Genomic DNA, 21,105 nt, shown 5'->3' with positions numbered 1-21,105 from the left:
CATTAAAAACTATCAATATAAAACAAGTACTAAAGTTTTCCTCAATGTCAGAGGACAAAGCCTTGGGACGTAATTACGTAACTTCCAAAAACTCTATAGCTCTAGACAACTGCATAACTTCCCAAAACTAGATCTATAGCGCTTCAACAACCAGTTAGACTCCAGTTGTGCTTGTTTTCCTTCAGACAGTTTTTACAGGATTTCTCCTTGCATATAATGGATAATTTTTAAAAGAATTAAATTATAATTTCAATTTTCATACTCAATACAAAAGGCTTTTTTACTATCAGATTACTCAATTTGTTTAATCATATGTGAAAGTCTCAAAGTTTATCATTGCAATTAGGTCTGCCCTGATCAAATTCATTGCTTTTGGTCCCATATATCCCTCAGTTTCAACATGTGATCTCAGACCCTTTTTCTCTTAGCATCAGTCTTCTAAGTCACAAACCGTTTTTTATCATTTTAACCTTTTTTAAGTTTAGTTTTTACTTTTTTTGTAGACATGGGGTCTCCCTATGTTGCCCAGGCTTATCTTGAACTCCTGGGCTCAAGTGATCCTCTCACCGGGTCTTCCCCAAATGCTGATGGGTTACTGTGCCCAGTCTTAAACTTTTAAAGTAACTTCTTTTGAGGTAACTGCTTTTGAGGTATAACTTAACTATAATGAAAAACATCCATCTTAAGTGACAAGTTTTGACAAATGTGTATACCTGTGTAACCACAATAATCAAGATATAGAACATTTCTACCAAGCCCCCGTCCAAAGTTCCCTGTGCCCTTTGGCAGTCAAGCAATCAACTCACCCTGGCCCTAGGCAACCACTAAGCTTATTACACTCTTGATTGGTTTTTCCTGTGCAATTTCAAATAACAGCAAATACATAGTATATACTCTTCCTATCTGACTTCTTTCACTTAGCATCATGTTTTAGAAATTCATCCATGTTACTGCATTTATCAGTATTTCATTGCTATTCATTGCTCAGTGCTAGTCCATTGTTTGAATGTATCATAATTTTATAACTAGTCACCAGAAGATGGGCATTTGGGTTGCTTCCATTTCTTGCTAGTACGAGTGAGACTGCTATAAACATTTGTTGTACAAGGCTTTTACTGAAAACATGCTTTTATTTCTCTTAGAATACTAACCTATATAATATCTTACAGAATTATGTTCAAACAGCAAACTATATGACAGTTTTAAAAAATATAATTTACTTCACATAAATGAAAGATTTGCTGTTTATTCATCTGGAGGCAATCTTCTCTTAAAAAAAATAAACAAAGCTTGCTATATAAATAACTGCCACTTCTACATATTGTATAAGTATACAATTCCCATATAACATGCATTCAAAGTTCTTTCCTCAACTCCTCAATTTTGCACCTGCTACTTACTAGAGGTTTGGAGGTATAATTAAGGAGACCTAAGACATAATCTGTATGTTGTAAAATATAAAGGCACAAACAGAGCAGAAAATATGAGATCATTCTTAGAAAAGTCAATGTTTTAAATACACTCATTTAAAGAAATTATTCAAATTTGCCTTTAGCTTCACAGCTGTAAGTACTAAAAAGACAAATGTGTTTCTTGGAGTTACAACTGTAGGAGCACAGTATCAATCTGTGAAGCTGAGACAGACAATGAGTGAGGATTCAACAACTACCTCTAGTCTTTAACTTCTTGTGAAGCCGAATGATTGAAAACAACTAGCCTAACTTAACTCTATGGTTTTAATTCTCCAACGGTGTTAGGTTGGATCAAGTCATCAACCTAGTGTCACCCCATCATCCTAACAAAACAGTGTAGACTACACTTAGAGGATCTGACTTAGTTTCATGTAGGGCTCAGGTCTCACTTAGCCAAACATGTACCAGGCCTGATTTTATCTATCACGTAGAAAGGACAGACAAATTAGCAAAAGTACTCCAACAAAGCATGAGAGAGGTAAAGAAAAAGAAAATCTATAGAAATGCAGAGGAAGAGAAGATTATTTCCAGATAGAGGTACCAAGAAGCTAGTTCAAACAGACAGCAACACAAGGCCCTTGAATGAGTAGAACTAGGACATGCGATCATGTATGATAATCTAGTATTACCAGTGACAAGCTTAAAATCTTGGACCAAAAAAAAAGTTTCAAAAGGTAGAGTGTCTAAATGCAATGTGGTATCCTGGATTAGATCTTAGAACAGAAAAAGCACATTAGTAGAAAAGCCAGTGAATCCAAATAAAGTATAGAGTCTAAAGTTGATCTTTACTTCATATTACATATAGAACAATAAAGTTTCTAGAAGGTAGTTTTATAAGAGGAATAGCTTCATTATCTTGAGATAGGGAAAGATTTCTTAAACAGGACATGATACTACTAGCCATAATAGATAAACTGAACTACATTAAAATAACTTTTTATTGACCAAAAATCACTATTAAGAGAGTAAAGAAGGGCTGGCACAGCAGCTCATGCCTGTAATCCAATCACTTTAGGAGGCCGAGGAGGCACTTGAGGTCAGGCGTTTGAGACCAGCCTGGGCAACATGGTGAAACCCTATCTCTACTAAAAATATAAAAATAGCCAGGTGTGATGGAAAGTGCCTGTAATTCCAGCTACTCGGGAGGCTGAGGCACGAGAACTGCTTGAACCTGGGAGATGGAGGTTGCAGTGAGCTGAGATTGCACCACTGCACTCCAGCCTAGATGACAACTCTGTCTCAAAAAAAAAAAAAAGAAGAAAGAAGAAAGGCACAAATTGGGAGAAGATATTTCCAAGTAAGAAAAAGACAAAAACCTCAAATAGACAAAAACCTGACAAGACACTCAGCAGGTAACTCACAAAAGAGGATATCCAAATGGTCAGTAAACATGAACTTGCCTTCATTAAGTCAGGGAAATGGAAATCTGAACTAAAACATGGTAACACTACACACCTACCAAAATGGTTACAAATTAAGAAGTCTGACAATGCCAAATGTTGGTACAAATGTGGGACAATGGAAAGATCTATAACATACTGGAATGTAACTCGGAATCACTTTAGAAAACTATTTGTAAACAATGTGTTGAAATTGAACATATGAATACTTGATGACCAAGCAATCCCACACTGTATGTGTAAATCCAATAGAAAAACATTGCTGTGGTTTGAATGTTGATGTCTCCTCAAAATTCATATGCTGAATCCAAACCTCCGAGGTGACGGTATTAAGAGGTAAGACCTTTGGGAGGTGATTAGGTCATGAGGGTGAAATGCTCATGAATGGAACCTTTATAAAAGAGGCCCAAGGGAGCTTGCTTACTCCTTTCACCATGTGAGAAGTTAGCAGTCTGCAACCAGGAGGAGGGCCTTCACCAGAACCTGACGATGCTGGTACCTTTACCTTGGACTTTCCATCATCCACAACCCTGAGAAATAAATTTCTGTTATTTATGAGCCACCCAGTTTATGGTATTTTGTTATGGCAGCCTGAGCAAACTAAGATAAATATGTACCAGGGCACTAAAAGACACGTACAGAAATGTTCACTACAGCATCATCTGTAATAGCCCCAAATAACAGCTCAAATATCCAACTAATATTTGGGTTAGCGGACTTAATAAATATTTGTGATATATTCATACAATTAACTACTACACAGCAAAGAAAATGACTGAAGAGCTACAACATGCAAAAATATGGATGGTTCTCATAAATACAATGTTGAATGAAAAGAAGCCAGCAACATATCATTTATTTTATATCAAATAAAAAATCAGGTAAAACTAAACTGTAATATCAGAAGTTAGCATCGCTGTTACCTTGTGGGAAACAGAAGCTATGATCGTGAGGGAAAATGATGTGGGTTTCTGGGGTGCTGACAAACACCTATTTTTTTCTTTTTACTGGGGTGCTGGTCACACATTTGTTCATTCGATAATTCTTGGAGGTATACATTTGCTTTGTATAGCTTTCTGTATGTATGTTACACTTCAATTAAAAACATAATAATCCACTATGTCCTAATTTTTCTCTAGTTCTAAGATTATAAACTTATACGTTATTTTGGACACTTAGTTTTCTTGGACTCCCCCTGTTCATAGCCGGGCATGGTGCTAAGTCCTTTCACCATTTCTTCCAGTCACCTCCTGTTTAGCATAGGTCCTCAACCACCCAAGTCTTCCTCACTACACCAGCTTTCCATGCTGGAATATTGAGGAACAATATTCCTCAATAGGACTTATGTCTTACTACATTCTCCACCAAAAGCCTTATGAGAGAGATTCTTTATTACATCCAGTCAAAAACCCCACCAAACAACAAGACCTTCTGGCAGTTAAGCAGTTTACCAACATTGCCCAATATCATCTTTACATGGCCCTAAGTCTCTTTTCCTAGAGGCAACCAAATCTAACTTAAGAGCAATTCCCCATTCAACAATATTCATTCAAATTGTGCTGACTCAACCCTCACTTTCAGAGAAAACTTCCATAATATCAGTACTCTTTACACGTTTTTTTCCTATAAACTATATCTCTCTGCAGTTATATGTAATACAAGTTTATATTCATCTTTGTAACATTTGGTAGGCTTTAATTCACTATGTGATTTTTTTTTCTAATTGCTACCTAGCAAAGAATCTTCCTAATGAGACTTCTATGCTCTGCCTGCCTAATTTAGAATTAGCAAACAGCTGTGAATCTATTATATGCCAAGCACTGAATCGGGTAACTACACATTATTTAATCTAAGTATTATACCCTGTGAAGTACACAGTGTTATTCCCATTTTACAGAGGAGAAATCTGAAGCTCGGAAGGTTATATGACACAAAAAAAATAGAACACAGATTTGAATTCAGGTCTTCTAATTCCTGGGCTCACTCAGCTAAAATCACATTTGTATAAAGCTTAAATATAAAAGTCTCTACACAATAAGTGTCTAACAAACACCTATAATAAGACATTCAAAATGCACTGTAATATTTTAAAGTTGGATTTTGAAAGGGAGACTGCGATGACAGGGAGGGGGTTACATGTATACTAAAAGCAGTTGATGTTAGGAATAGTTAAAAGAAATGATCCTTTTTTTCTTTCCTTTTTTTTTTTTTTTTTCTGGTTTTGCTCTGTCACCTAGGCTGGAGTACGGTGGTGCAAATGTGGCTCACTACAGCCTAGATTTCCTGGGCTCAGGCAATCCTCCCATCTCAGCTTCCCATGTAGTTGGGACCACAGGCACATGCCACCATGCCTGGGTAATTTTAAAAAAATTTTTATATAAAGCCAGGGTTTATTTTGTTGCCCACACTGGTCTCAAACTCCTGGGCTCAAGCAATTCTCTCATTTTGGCCTCCCAAAGTGCTGGGATTAAAGGCATGAGCCACTGTGCCTGGCCAGAAAGTTAATAATTGTTGGTAACTTGCTACTAATGACTGACCTGGTTTTATGATAGAAGATACCTTGCGATAATAAAAAGAAAGTGGAAAAAAAAGTTACTCAAAGAAACTATCAGGGGAGTCATGAATGACTGTGAGTACAATGCAAGACTCAGTATGATATAGCAAACTAAGCACGCTCATTTATGTTGGTGACTGTATAAAAATTTGTATAACTTTTTAGGAATGCAACCTGGTAATATGTATCAAAACTCTTTAAAAGGCTCATATCTTTTGACTTAATAATTCTACCTTTGGGTATCTATTGAAGGAAACAACCCCCTAATAAAGCTTTTACTTTATGTATACAGATGCCCACAGAATTTTTTAAATTAAAAAATAAAAATAAACTAATTTAAAAATAGTTAAATAAATCTATTTTTAGGACTTTTTCCACATTTCTCCTAAGTCTACCTAACAAATTTCTCTACTTTTAAGCCACACTTCTTTGCCATTGTTTCTAGATATGGCTGATTCGGTACTTCAACTATAGATTAGGCCGGGCGCGGTGGCTCACGCCTGTAATCCCAGCACTTTGGGAGGCCAAGGCGGCTGGATCACGAGGTCAGGAGATCGAGATCATCCTGGCTAACACAGTGAAATCCCGTCTCTACTAAAAATACAAAAAATTCGCTGGGCATGGTGGCAGGCGCCTGTAGTCCCAGCTACTCGGGAGGCTGGGGCAGGAGAATGGCGTGAACCCAGGAGACGGAGCTTGCAGTGAGCCCAGATCGCGCCACTGCACTCCAGCCTGTGCGACAGAGCGAGACTCCATCTCAAAACAAACAAATAAACAAACAAACAAAAACACTATAGATTATACATATTTGATTACAGTACTGCTATCAGAGTACTTTAACATGCTTCATGGCCTAGATCATGAGATCCTTAAGAGCAGAAACTAAGAGTCACATCAGTATCCTTAGCACATAGCAGTTAGTAAATACACTTTACAGAAATGAAGTGATAAATTACATAGGATCTACACTTGGATGGGAGTGTGGTTCACAGAGGATGAATCTGAATTTTCTGAAGATCTATCCAATAAGCAGAAGCTGCAACTATCAGAAGGTATAAGGAACCCACTACTAGCCCAAGGAGTAGATTTCCTATTAGAGGATGTAGCAGTAGCTATATTACCCTGATAATGTTTTCATGGAGGGGGTATTAACAACATGATAGAGCTCATGGTGACATTACATAGTGTACTGGTAAGAACATGGGCTCTGAAGTGATACACACCTAGGTCTGACCCAGGTCTGCCTTAATTTGCTCATCCATAAAATAAAGGTGATTATGATAAAAACTCCTTTATAAACTTCTTGTGAGGATTAAATAACACATATAAAAGCTTGGCATAGTGCTTGGCTCACAGTAAGTATTCAATACAGTTAACTATTATTATTACCTTTCAAACTTCTGGTTTCTACCCATTCCAGTTGATTCAAAATGGGAAAGAAAGAAAAACCAAATAAATCTAGGCAGCATCTTTAGGAAATGTGAAGTTGAGGAATAAAAACTTCACATTCTGGAGGCATAATTATTATATTCATCACTTTCATTACTGGCAGATTTGGATGCTGGAGAAAAACAGAATAAAGAATCCAGTCAATATTTTTAAATGGAATTTGGATTTCAGGTAAAAGAAGGGCTTCCTTATAAAGAAGTGAAAAGACCGAGAACTAAAGACAGAATGAGTATCATGAGATGGGGGAAGAAAATGCCTGCCTAGAAAATTACTAATCCAATTTACCACTGTGCTGAAGGTCCTATACCTTATGCCAGTGCATTGTGGTAATAATAGTAACGGTAATAGTCATAATAATACAGTACTGACAGTAGCTACTACTTACACAATACTTACAATGTGCCAGATACTGTTCTAAATGCATTAGATGTACTCATTCACTTAACCTATTAACTCTAAGAAGAAAGCATTTAGGCTTAAGGGTCAAACAGGTCTGGCATTAAATCTTGGTCTTGCCATTAACAGCCAAAAGCCTCAAGTAAGTTACTTCACTCTGAGCTTTAGTTTCCTAATGTCTAACTGGAGGTGAGAATACCGAACCCACAGGGATAGTATGAGGATTAACCAGAAAATATATATATATATATATATATATGAACTACTTATCATAGTGCCTGATAGCCAGCAGATATCCTGGTAGCGATATCTTTATTATTACTATTAATATATTTTTAAATCTTCGGACCAAAGATATTATTTGGTAGGCCTGCAGAGTAGTTTAGAAGAAAATCTTTTTTCTTCCTTCTTGAGTTCCTCTTCTGCCTTTCAAAAAATAGTAAGCATTCTACATTATTAAGCTTTTCTCAGAATGAACTATATATAAAATAAAAAATAGGTTATTATAGAGACAAAAAGACCTTTGGAGAAGGTGAGATGATACATTACACTGATTAGTTTCAATAGTAATTCTAATGTGCTCCCAACTATATTTGGTGTATGGTAGATTTAGTTACTGATTACAAATAATTGATTAGTTACTGATTAGTGGCAAATATTGAGCAAATTTAACTCTCTTTATAGATGGTGCACTTTAAAAAAAAAAAAAACCCATATTCTCAAACTATGTTGTTGAGAATATAAATTGGGGAAACATCTTTGGAGGGCAATTTGGCAATATCTATCAAAATTGAAATATGCTTATATTCCCTTTAGCCCCAAAATTTGAGTCTAATACTTTATCCTACACAGGGTTTCACACGTGTGCATAAAGACATATGAACAGAGATAGTGATCGCAGAACTGAGGGTCACAGCAAACTACTGGAAATAGCCTAAATATTCATCAATAGGGAATGGGTTGAATAAATTATGGTATTGCCATACAATGGAATAAAATGCAGCTATTTCTATACATACTCATTTGGAACATTTTCCAAGATATGTAGATATGTGAGGAAAAGAACATACAGACAGTGTGTAATATACTATAATACTATTTGCGTAAAGGGGGAGAGATGAACATAAATACTATATGTATACAAGCATATGTTTGTCTCTGAAAGGATACATAAGAAATGAGTAATTATGTTTATCTCTGGAAAGGGCAACTAGAAACAGGAAAAGGAGGGGCAGAGGAGGGAGAATGGATATCACACATATCCTTTACATTCTTTGAATATTTTAACTATGTAATATATAATCTATTCAAATATTTAAAATCCATTAAAAAGACCCTTTGACTAGCTTTAAACATTTTTTCTTCATCCTCAAGGAATAGTAGTGTTAAAAATACTACATTTTCTTAAAGTAAATAGTGCTGAAAAGAATAAAAATGGCATATGGCTGGGGGAATCTTCCAAAGAAACTACTCTACTCAGCCATCTCCTGTTCTTTTCTCTGCCTTTTAAGGTCACAGTAATATGATAGAAAATCTGGGACTCACACCATCTGTCCAGACAGTTCTATCACTGCTCATTTCTCTTGTTAAATAATCAGAACACTTCACACTTCCCAAACACTGCTACTATAAAGAGCTGTTAAAGCAGAATGAAAGAAGCTTTTTCTCTCCAGAAATGTAGTAGTTGGAAATGAACAGTTCTTTTGAGGTTTGCAGGTTTCGGATCATGTCAGTGAGAGAAAAAATTCAAGCCTTAGAAAGAAATTTAAGAATAACAGGATTCTAATACTGGCTCTAGAAATTATTTTTCTTAGAAAAAAGGTGACACTGTCATAGAAGTTCTCTAAGAATAGACATAACAGTTTAATATTGAGATGATTATACAGGTCTCTAATCTGTAAACTTCTCATGAGACTAAGAAGAGAAATAGTTTTCTTTACTGCTGCTGCTGCTGCTACTACTACTACTACTACTACTACTACTACTACTACTACCACCACTATAGTTGTATTAGTAACAGTAGGTAATAATTACTTAGCACCCAGGACATCCTGATACTCCTCAAAGCTCTTTTTGTGTATTAATTCTTTTAATCCTTAAAACCACTCTATATAGCAATTTCTACTATAATTTCCATTTTACAGCTGAGGAAACTTAGGCAGAGTGGTTAAATAACTTGCTCAAAGTAATATAGCTGGTAAAATAAAGAGCTGAGATTCAACAGCAATCACACTGGCTTCAGAATATCTACCTCTGAAGGTTGTTATGAGGATTAGATGGGTTAATATATGTAAAATGTTCAGAATAGTGCCTGACACACAGTAGAATTACTCAATGTAATAGATAAAATGATCACTGTTCAGAAAAGCTGAAGGCCACAAATTAGGGTGGAGCTAAGTTTTCCCAGGTCAGCCTGACTCAAAAACCCATGCTCTTCAGGTTCCCATTCTCATTCTCTCTCTCAGAACTGAGAATAGACCAGCTGTATCATCAACTTGGACTGACAAACCCAGGGACACTTCCTCCTCACAAACCGTCCTTCTAGGTATTTTCACTTCACAGGCATAACTGGACTCTATGGGTATGAAAAGTGTTAGCTAATAATGGAGTCCTGAAAAAGGTTTTTGGTTTTCTTTTCATTTTCAGTTACTTCTTTATTTCTACCTCCTGAAATTATTTCTGTAGTGCCTTTATAAGTACTTATTTGATTCATACTTGAATTTTTTTCCTGTTTTGGCCTGAGTGCCTCCGTTCCACATGTGATCAGTTTCTTCATAGAAGAAAAAAATGTCAAGTTTTACATCGTCTTTTCCCTGGAAGGATAGTTCCAAGCTGTCTTCTACCTATGGGGAAGATGAAAACCTTCACACACTGAAACAAAGGAAATACATTTTTGAAAACCTTTTTTTAAAAAGAAAAATAAAGAAACAGATTCTTAAGTTTTACATATGTAGATTATTCATTCTAAGATGCACATTTTTTCAAGTTAAAGCACCTCTGAAATTGGGATGCATCAGTAACATATCATTTAATTTCTTAACTGCATCTAAAATAATGTTGTTTCTTACAATTGATGATAACTCAGAGTAAATGATTTATGGTAATTATCACTGCAGAAAAAAATAGGAACATCCTATTCCAGAGCAGATTTCTGACTAAAAAAGGAAAAGAACCAAAGAAATATTATTTCCTTTAATAACCAAATAAAACTATCAGGAAATAAGTCTCTCATAACAATCAATCAATAAGTACTTAAGTGGTATTCCTCATAGCCACATACATAAATAGTTTAGATCATTATACTACACACATGGAAAAAAGAAAAAAATAAAAGTCAAGGTAAAAAATGTAAATAATTCTGAGAATATTTCCCTAAAGAAAACTTATCATACAAATAATCACGTTCCATTGGACTTGGTACATATGTCTGCCACTGCACTCATCACTGAATAATTATTTATGCAGTCTTTCCCCCTCTCAATTAGACAGTGAGCTTCTCAAGGGTAAGAACTATCATTTATTCATCTTTGTGTCCCAGGTGCAGAGGACAGTGCCATACTTATAGTGAATGTTTGGTAAATGTTTGCTGAATAACTAGAGCTCTATTACTTGACTTTGACCTCAGTAAAATATTTTATTTATATTTTTTAGTGAAATAAAATAATTATTTATGATGGAAAAAATAATTTTCTGGTGACTAAACATATTTTTACTTGCTTGTAGGATAACACCTCCGAGGGGACAAGCAAATTAAGAACAAGATGATTGCAAGAGATCATGGGCTTAGGGCATAGGAATCAAATTGTCTAGAGGGAGATTTCATCTAGGCCACAATGACCTATCCCTGGTTGACGTCTGAGCAAACTGCTATAGCCTAGGACATATAAGATAAACAAGAAATTGAAGTACTTATTTGAAATGATTCTATATTTCTATCCCTTAGCAATCAATGGGATATTTTATGCTGATAATGACATCCATAAATTAAATGACTCATGAGAAACAATGTAACTTCAGGTACGGTGCGTGGGGTTTTTACTTATTATATTAATTGTATATTATATATTATATTGATTTTATATTACATTGTTGCCTAATATAATAGCAATACATTCACCTATAAGAGTTCAAGATCCTTCTTTTCTCATTATTGTTAGTTGCTGCAAAAGTAATGGCAAAAACCACAATTACTTTTGCACCAACCCAATAGAAAGCCAGATTTTCTTGCTTTTGCCTAGATACTGCAGAAATTACAGGTGGTAACAGGCTTCTGCTGAACTCATTCTAGTCAATACTGAGTGATAAAATTATGTATGTAGCATTCTTACCCATATCTGAGTTGCTTAATATAAACTTTACAATTGAGATATGTTATTTATGAAATGAAGCCGACTTTTGTTACTGACCTTCCCAAATTTGTGTTTGAGCGGAAGTCCTGCATCCTGAAATGCTAAAATAATATCAGATTTGTAATCTTGTATAAAAATTCCTAGGTCGACATCTTTGCTATAAGGAATAATGTTGCATTGTCGATACCATCCTAAAAAGAAGATTAAATTTTTTTTAACAAAATTTAGGTTTGGAAAAAATTAGTTATTATAACAAATTATATTTGTAACAAGGATTTTTTTTTTTTTTTTTTTTTTTAAAGAGACAGAGCCTCACTATATTGCCCAGGCTGTACGCAAACTCCTGGCTCACATGACCCTCCTGCCTTGGCCTCTCGAGTGGCTGGGGCTACAGAATGGATTTTATTTCCCAGGATTAGACTTAAGGTGCTTTACCAAAATTATTTTTAAAAATTAAATCTCAAACTAAATGACTTTGTTTGAGCAGTCACCTGAACCTTCTATCTATCTATGTATCTGTTTTTACTGTCTGAGCACTCTCAGCTTTTTCAAAAACTTTCATGATATATTTTAGTTTCTGAATAAACCATTAGCTTTAATAATACTAACTTGCTGATGAGAATGTTTAATCATTAATCTCTAGTGATAGAGGGGGCTGTTAAGATATGCAAAAAATATTTAATTCTTTTGCTTAACCAATATATTTTTCTTGACGAATAATTTGTAGAACCTAATAGCTCTCAACAGAGACTACCTGATTGGCCATGTGGAAAAAAAAAAGCAGTAGCAGCTTCAATTTTCAACACATTGCCAAATGATTATTTCTAAGTGTTTACCATGTACGTGCTCTTAATTCATTGCTATAGCATTGTTTTGAAGAAATAAAACATATACCTTAATATTATTAAGGACTCCTGGGTCTCCCCTATGATCTTTCTAATCATTTCATTCCAATTCTTTCAAAAGTAAATAAATGATTACGATTATCCTTATAGGCATTGCTATTGGTTAATATTGCTTGAAATTCTAAAATAATTCTATTAAAGAATTATACACAATTAAAAATAGAAGTTTTCTTAAATATCATCTAATACAACTCCCTCATAAGTGCCCTTAAGTCAAGAAAACCATGGGACTAAAAACTCAAAACAAATCATGTCAAATGACTATGAAGTGTCTTTGATGACACACATTATAAAACAATCTTGTTTCTAAAAACTTAAACCTTAAAGCAAATATCACATAGATGTGTGAGATGTACCTTTTTTTTTTTTTTTTTTTGGCTTATTCTAGTGGTAAGCTACTTGGCAGGAAGAACTATGTAAATTTTCAACAAAGGCTAATAGATAGGATAACCATATATTCCAGTTTATGTCTGTTGTACCAACACAATTATTAATGGTGCTTCCTTTCACTCTAAGACTCTTGAATTGAACAATAAATTGGATGGCAACCCTATCCCTATAAAGGCAGGAGTTGAATTAACTTTTGTACAGATATGGTTATTATAAAGAAAAAGAAAATACAGCTATAATTAACTATCATGATAATCAAGAGACAACAAATAAAAACAAAACAAAATTTAAGATTCTAAATAATTCTAAATTCCAAAGAAGTTTGATTTAATGGACAGTGGACAGAGACCCAGAAATCATTCACAGATTCTAATAGCAACTTACTTAAGAAAAGTCTGTATGTCCATGTCAGATGAACAGTGATGTCTAGTTAGTGATACTACCAACGACCTAGGAAAGGTTGATGGAAGACCTTACAACACGCCCTTCAATGTTCCTCTCATTAGAAACATTTGGTGCAATGCAAGCTGTTTGTATGGTATAGAAGTAACGAAATAGAGGGTTTTTTATAACTATTAAAAAAGGCAATAAACAATCTTTGGGATAGAAATAATAAAATGCTAATAAAATGCTAATTTAAGGATCATCTGAGAATCAACTGTAGTAGTCCCCCCATATCCGTGGTTTCGCTTTTAGCAGTTTCAGTTACCTGTGGTCAACCACAGTCTGAAGATATTAAATGGTAAATTCCAGAAATAATTCAGAAGTGTTAAATCAAATCTTTCAGGGCTCAGATCTAGCCTCTGCGAAACATTCCTTGATTTGCCCAGGAAGTTTTCAATAGTAGACTAACACTACATCATAATGCCTACATCCTTCATCTCCCTTCGTCTCATCATGTAGGCATTTTATCATCTCACACTATCATAAGAAGAACAGTGAGCACAGTAAAATAAGATATTCTGAGAGACAGAGAGATCACACTCACACAACTTTTATTATAGTATTGTTAAAACTGTTCCATTTTATTATTTATTGTTGTTCATCTCTTACTGTGCCTAATTTATAAATTAAACATCATCATAGGTATGTATGTATAGGGAAAAAGCATATATAGGGCTCAGTACTATCGAAGACTTCAGGCATCCACTGGTGGTCTTGGAATGTATTGCCCATGGATAAGGGGGGACTACTGTATAGTCTACATGTTCTGATATAAATTTTATACATATTATTTATAAATTTTAGTAAACACAAACATGGCCTTTCTAACATTCTTTTTTATAATTCTCAAATTAATTTCTTTAAGGAAATCAATAGATCCTTGCTGCATGCACTCATGTTTATTCTGTCTATACATATGACCCTTCAAATATCACTGATATTTTGTCATCTCAAGTAGAAATCCCTAAAGCGAGAGGACAAAAATGACAAAAAGACAAATGGAAAGTCGTAAGAATTTTACCTAGACAAGTTCCACTGCTCAGCCAGAATGGTACTCCCAATTTGTTTAATGTTTTCGCTGCTAGTTGCAGTAATTCCTTTGCACTCTTCCGAAAGGCCATGGCTTCCACAGTGTTATCATCAAGGTACTGCTACAGATATAATAAATCGTCAGCTATTACAGCCATTTCTAAATTGCTAGGAATCTTTCTGTGGCATCTGAATTAAATTTGAAAATTAACCCCAGGCTGGGTACAGTGGCTCATGCCTGTAATCCCAGAACTTTGAGAGGCCAAGGCAGGTGGATCACTTGGGGTCAGGAGTTCAAGACCAGCCTGGCCCACATGGCAAAGCCCATCTCTACTAAAAACACAAAAATTAGCTGAGAGTGGTGGACCGTGCCTGTAGTTCCAGCTACTCAAGAGGCTGAGGCAAGAGAATCACTTGAACCTGGGAGGTGGAGGTTGCAGCAAGCCAAGATCACACCACTATACTCCAGCCTGGGTGACAGAATGAGACTGTCTCAAAAAAAAAAAAAAAAAAAAGAAAGAAAAAGAAAAGAGAAAAAAAAACAAAACTAACCCCATATAATCTTTTTTCTATTATAAAAACCACATTTTATAGTTACTTGTTTGTCCCACATTAAAATGAACACGTTAAGAGTAGATTCTTGGAGAGGTAAATTAAAAGGGAAAGAATAGAACCAGGATTCCCAAAGGCTGAGACATCCTTTTATCAGTTCCCTCCTCTACATTGCAATTTAGTAGCTGGACAGTCAGGATAAAAATAAGGCTAATTATGAGAGCTACAAACAGAGCTGAAACAAAATGAATTTAATAATGTTTTCACCATTCAGTGATTCTATTGGTCTTTAGAGACTGTGTAGTATAGTAGAAAGAGCCTGAGATTTTGAATCAGATTATCAAATCTAGCATACTTCTTTTTAGCTGTAATCATATGCACATCATCTTCACTTTCTATAAGGAAAGTGAATTCATTTTATCATTATATCTCCAGTGGGTAGAGTACTGTCTGAATACTTATTGAATGAATGAAATAATGTAAGAATAAACAAATCTCTCCTATATCTAATTTTCTCATTTTTGTTTAAAGATAATTATTATACTTCGTAGGACAGCTGTGAAGATTAAAGGAGAAAAATGTCTTGCAAATTGTAAGGCCATAGATACCATTTACTCATCTTGGTTTTCTGATTCTCTTCATTTTTAGAGTGTTCTGGAGCTGAGGAAAGCACTCTAAATTCTACAGTGATGCTTCGCTACCTATGGGACAAAATCTAAACTTCTTGTCCTGGTGGACATAAACACTGTGTTCTTGTTCCTGACTACTGGGATCCAGCCTCATCTGCACTCTCCTCACACTTCATTTTACAACTTGTAAACCCCCAAATATACCACAATAACTTGTAACTCCTCAAATATACCACAACTTTTCAAGCCTCCACACCTATTGTTTCCTTTGTCTGATATGGCCCTGACCAATAAAATCTTTCAAGTCTCAGCTCCAACCTCTGCAAAACACTCTCTGATTGTCCCAGGAAGACGTATGTATTTATTCTTCCAATGTTCCTATTCAGGAAGTGTTTCTATTCAACATTTGTAGAACAAAGAATTATGTTTGGTTCTAGATAAACAAAGACATATGAATTATCTTTTTCCTTAAGCTTATGATAGTTACCACTTGTAAATACTTTTACTATAATTCATATCAGATTTAATCTTAATCATCAATTTTATTTGATATTCCCTCCACTAGACTGTAAAGATGGTTCCCTGAGGGCAAGTACTACATCTCTTCATCACTATATCTACAGGTTTAGAATGATGCCTGGCAAATAATATCTGAAAAATACATACTAATGAATGGGCAAATGAATAAATGATTGACTAAGCCCCTCCCAGGCCTGCAACATCCTAAAATATCCTGTAATTCTTTTACAATATAGTAGGCAAGAATATAGATTCCTGATGGACTATACTTAAGCAAAAAGTACCCTACCTTCAGTAAGAAGAATTTCTTGCAGATAAGTCACTGTCTACAGAATACACAAATTACACACGATCCCTTCATTTTGAATACATCCCTTTCCTCAAAGCCATAAATGCTCTTACAATAAATGACTGGAATGAGAGATACATGTTCTAATGCTTGTTGTAGTAGGAAAAGCCTGGAGTTAAGAGGTGGAGACCTAGGATTTAGTCCATGCTCAACCAACGATGACTGTGTTACTGACATCTTGAAAGATCAATTTTCTTACCTGTTAAGATAATCCTTGCCTTATTACACAGAGTGACTGAAAGGATTAAAAAGCAGATATGAAAAATTCGTGCTCTACAAAAACATCAGGTCTGATAGTTACCTCTTGCTGGTACTGCCGCCATATGGACATATTCCCACCCCAATCTACTTTTCCTAACATGACACTCTCAGAAACTCCATTTCTCTTTTTTTTTTTTTGGAGACAAAGTCTTCTCGCTCTGTTGCCCAGGCTGGAATGCAGTGGCATGATCTTGGCTCACTGCAACCTCCACCTCGTGGGTTCAAGTGATTCTTCTACCTCAGCCTCCCAAGTAGCCAGGATTACAAGTGCACACCACCATGTCCAGCTAATTTTTTTATTTTTTGTAGAGCCAGGGTTTCGCCATGTTGTCCAGGGAGGTCTCAAACTCCTGAGCTCAGGCAATCCAGCCACCTCGGCCTCCCAAAGTACTAGGATTACAGGCATGAGCCATGGCACCCGGCCCGAAATTCCATTTCTTAGAACTGATCCTTGTATGTGTTAAAGTGCATACATGCATACAGCTATATACCTTAAACATCTGTTACAAAATTTAAACATTTTAGTATACATACTTTTTTTTTCATTTAAAAATATCCTGCACAAGATAGATTAAAGACTTAAGTGTAAAACCCAAAACTATAAAAACCCTGGAAGACAACCTAGGCAATACCATTTAGGACATAGGCACAGGCAAAAATAGGCACAGGCCAAAAGAAATTGCAACAAAAGCAAACTGACAAATAGGATCTAATTAAAATAAAATGCTTCTGCATAGCAAAAGAAACTATCAACAGAGTAAACAGATAACCTACGGAATGGGAGAACATTTTTGCAAACTATGGTTTGCAAACCATAGATATTAGGTCTAATATCCAGCATCTATCAGGAACTAAACAAATTTACAAGAAAAAAACCAAACAACCCCATTAAAAAGTGGGCAAAGGACATGAATAGACACTTTTCAAAAGACATACATGTGGCTAACAATCATATGAAAAAAGTTCAACATCACTGATCATTAGAAAATGCAATAAAAAACAATAAGATACTATCTAATACCAATCAGAATGGCTACTATAACAAGTAAAAATAATAATAATAAAATAAAATAAAAAATCCCAGATATTGATGAGGTTGTGGAGAAAAAGGAACACTTATACATGGTTGGTGGGAGTGTAAATTTGTTCAACCATTGTGGAAGACAGTGTGATGATTCCTCAATGACCTAAAGACAGAAATACCATTTGAACCAACAATTCCATTATCAGGCATATACTGAAAGGAATATAAATCATGCATTCTATTATAAAGACACATACATATGTGTTCCCTGCAGCACTATTCACAATAGCAAAGGCATGGAATCAATCTAAATGCTCATCAATGACAGACTAGATAAAGAAAATGTAGTATATATACACCATGGAATACTATGCAGCCATAAACAAGATCATGTTCTTTGCAGGGACATGGATGGAGCTGAAGGCCATTATCTTTAGCAAACTAACACAGGAACAGAAAACCAAATACTTCGTATTCTCACTTATAAGTGGGAGCTAAATGATGAGAACACATGGACACATAGAGGGGAACAACACACAGTAGGTCCTTTTGGAGGGTGGGAGGAGAGAGAGGATCAGGAAAAATAACTAATAGGTACTAGGCCTAATACTTGGGTGGTGAAATAATCTGTACAACTAACCCCCACAACACAAGTTTACCTATGTAACAAACTTGCACTTGTACCCCTGAACTTAAAAGTTAAAAATAAAATAAATAAGTAAACCAATAAAAATAAATCCCGAGTACAAATCTCAGGATTACTATACCTCTAAAAAAAAAAGACAAAATTAATATCCTAATTTAAATATCATGTTTGATTTTTCCTGTTCAGCCAATGAATGGGGACACAAAGCCCAAGAAGAATCCTGGAATCCAAAAGCACAAATCTTATATCAAAGAATAAGATGACAGAAGGCACCAACTTTTATTGTAGATGAGGAAAGCAAGGCTCAGAAAATCACCCAAAATCTTAAAGCAAATTAGTAGAAGTAAAACAAGAATGTTGCTAACTAGATATTCCTAGGCCAGATGTACAGGTATTTCCAACTTTCCTTTTGGTTTTTCACTGATATTCAACAGGCTGGAGCTCATTAATTATCTTGTGATGGTTTTTGCTAAAACAAAATCAAATTCAGGACAATGTATACTATTCTAGTTTTTGAACTTCATGGTAGATTGAGAAAACAATTAAAAGTAAATAAAGTCTCCCTCTCTTCCTGAACTATTCGATACTAAAACCATTAGATGCGGCAGAGCAAGAAAGGTTTTTGTGCAAAGGGATAGCCCGACATGGGGTGTCAGAGCCTGGGCAGGTAATGAGAGCACCCACATGAAGAGGGTAGGAGAGTGTCCAGGGTGGGGAGTCAGAGCCCAAGCAGGGTGAGGAGAGCCTCTCTGCAGAAGAGCAGCCAGGTGTGGGAAGTCAGAGTCTGAACAGGGTAAGAAGAGTGCCTCTACCTGGGTGCAGTCCAGCAAGGTATAGCAGTGCCCAGGTAGGGTAAGAACAGCCACGTGGTGGGGGCAGGAAGGGGAGGACACGTGTTGGAAGACTGGTTACATACAGGGCGACTGAACAACTAAGTAAACATTAAGGACAATGGGAGTCAGGTTTCTCAGGATTTGAGAAGGGAGTCGCAAATATGGAAATGAACTCTGCTGTTTAATTGGAACTTTGGACTGGAGATATCAATGTGAATTCAGAGGTTTCAATACATAGATACAGAAATAAATACACACAGACATACACACCCTACCCTCGTCCACTGAGAGAAACTTTCTGCAGCAAAACCCAAATAGCAATGGGTACACCTGGCATCCAGATCTTGGCTTCTAAAAGGAAACAGGACTTAAAGAAATGGCTGATCCCAGGGCGGAGGCAGGAAAATTATAAGATGAACCCAGAATATCTTATAGTGCCAAAAAGTAATAAAGTGTTCAAAAAATAATGGAGACAAGTAAAAAGACACAGCATTGTGAAGGAGTTTCTACTGGCCAAATATGGAACAATCTGAAGATCAAAATACATAAAGAAAATAATGGACTATAACCTATAGGGTAAAATAGGAAACCATGAATTTATATTGATATGAACAAGTAAATTGAAAATGTAATGAGGAAAACAATATTTACATAGTTTTAAAGTAACTTCTTGCCAGACGCTTATTATTATAAAGGAAAAAACCAGAAACTTCATAGTGGTAAAGATATGAAGTTTCAGATAGCACTTTAATTAGGTGAACAATGTGAATATCAACAGTAATGGGACAAATCAAAATTATGCAGTGCCCAGTGAGATGTAATGAGAGCACAGCACCACTTCTATACCTTCTAAAGAAGTATAACCTAAATCTAACATGAGGAACCCCCAGACAAACCCCAAATGAAGGACACTGCACAAAACATCTGGCTTGTAACCTTCAGAAGTATTAGTCATGAAAGTAATAAAAGAACTGAGAAACTGTCCCAGACTGAAGAAGACTAAGGAGACAGGAAAATTAAGACAACGTGTGATTTTGAATTGAATCCTTTTATTACAAAGGTTATTACTGGGACAACTGACAAAACTTGAATAGGGATTAAATGGTAAAAATGTACATGTTAATTTCCTAGCTTTCATATCAGGGCATGTAGAGAATGTTCCTCTGTTTAAAAAATACTAAATTTTTTGAAGTTGTGGGACATCTGGTCAACATCTTACTCCCAAGGGGTTCAGAAAAAAAAAAAAAGCTATTGGGACTGTACTTGCAGCTTTTATGTATTTAAAAGTGCTTTTTAAAAATTATTTTAAAAAAAGACAGGAGGCTGGTTTATGAGATCTATTAGATTAATTCATTGCTTGTTTTACACCAAAGCATTACATTTAAGACTGTTTGGCGCCATCAAGTGTTCAAATACATGCATGTTCACTTTAATTTGAAAACTGACCCTACTGGAGCTTTTCTTTGTGCCAGGTACAGTAGATACTGGGCCAACACAGGTAAATAAAAGAACACTCCTGTTATCAAGCAGTTCATAAAATTTGGTAAGAGGATGAGACAGATATTCATAATTCACTGTGATAATTGCTATAATAGACATGACAACCACAGCAAACTCCCTTAGGACAGGAAGAGCGGTCAAGTTTAAGCACAAAACTCCATCTCTTCTAGTACCTGTTATTATATGGTAGGCATATGTCAGGCAGCACTTCTCTACTAGAGTAGGCCCACCCACGCATGTGGTTTTTCAGCTTTTTATTCATGAGGCTGGCTGCATAAATTTCACAGCTCCACAATGACTTAAGGAAACAGGGCTAGGAAGGCCCACTTGGGTATAGGTGCCACTCGGCTTTAGGTGCCAGTACACTGGATTAGAGAAACCTCAGATTTGTGGGTCTTGGGCAC

At 35.6% G+C, this 21,105-nt stretch overlaps 1 protein-coding gene across 3 annotated transcripts in view; it reads right to left on the bottom strand.

The window, feature by feature from the left end:
* Positions 1-21,105, bottom strand: part of FKTN (fukutin) — a 69,522-nt gene that overhangs the window by 14,592 nt on the left and 33,825 nt on the right. For all 3 annotated transcript variants that reach the window (XM_011966360.1, XM_011966363.1, XM_011966361.1), the window contains 3 exons: positions 14,381-14,510; positions 11,678-11,811; positions 9,987-10,114 (listed from right to left, as the gene is read on the bottom strand). In XM_011966360.1, the coding sequence (XP_011821750.1) occupies positions 9,987-10,114; positions 11,678-11,811; positions 14,381-14,510 (392 nt within the window). The remainder of the gene's footprint in view (positions 1-9,986; positions 10,115-11,677; positions 11,812-14,380; positions 14,511-21,105) is intronic.

The sequence above is a fragment of the Mandrillus leucophaeus genome, unplaced genomic scaffold (genome assembly GCF_000951045.1).
Source record: "Mandrillus leucophaeus isolate KB7577 unplaced genomic scaffold, Mleu.le_1.0 Scaffold76, whole genome shotgun sequence".
NCBI classification, from domain to species: Eukaryota; Metazoa; Chordata; class Mammalia; order Primates; family Cercopithecidae; genus Mandrillus; species Mandrillus leucophaeus.
This window is presented reverse-complemented; position numbering and strand designations above follow the sequence as displayed.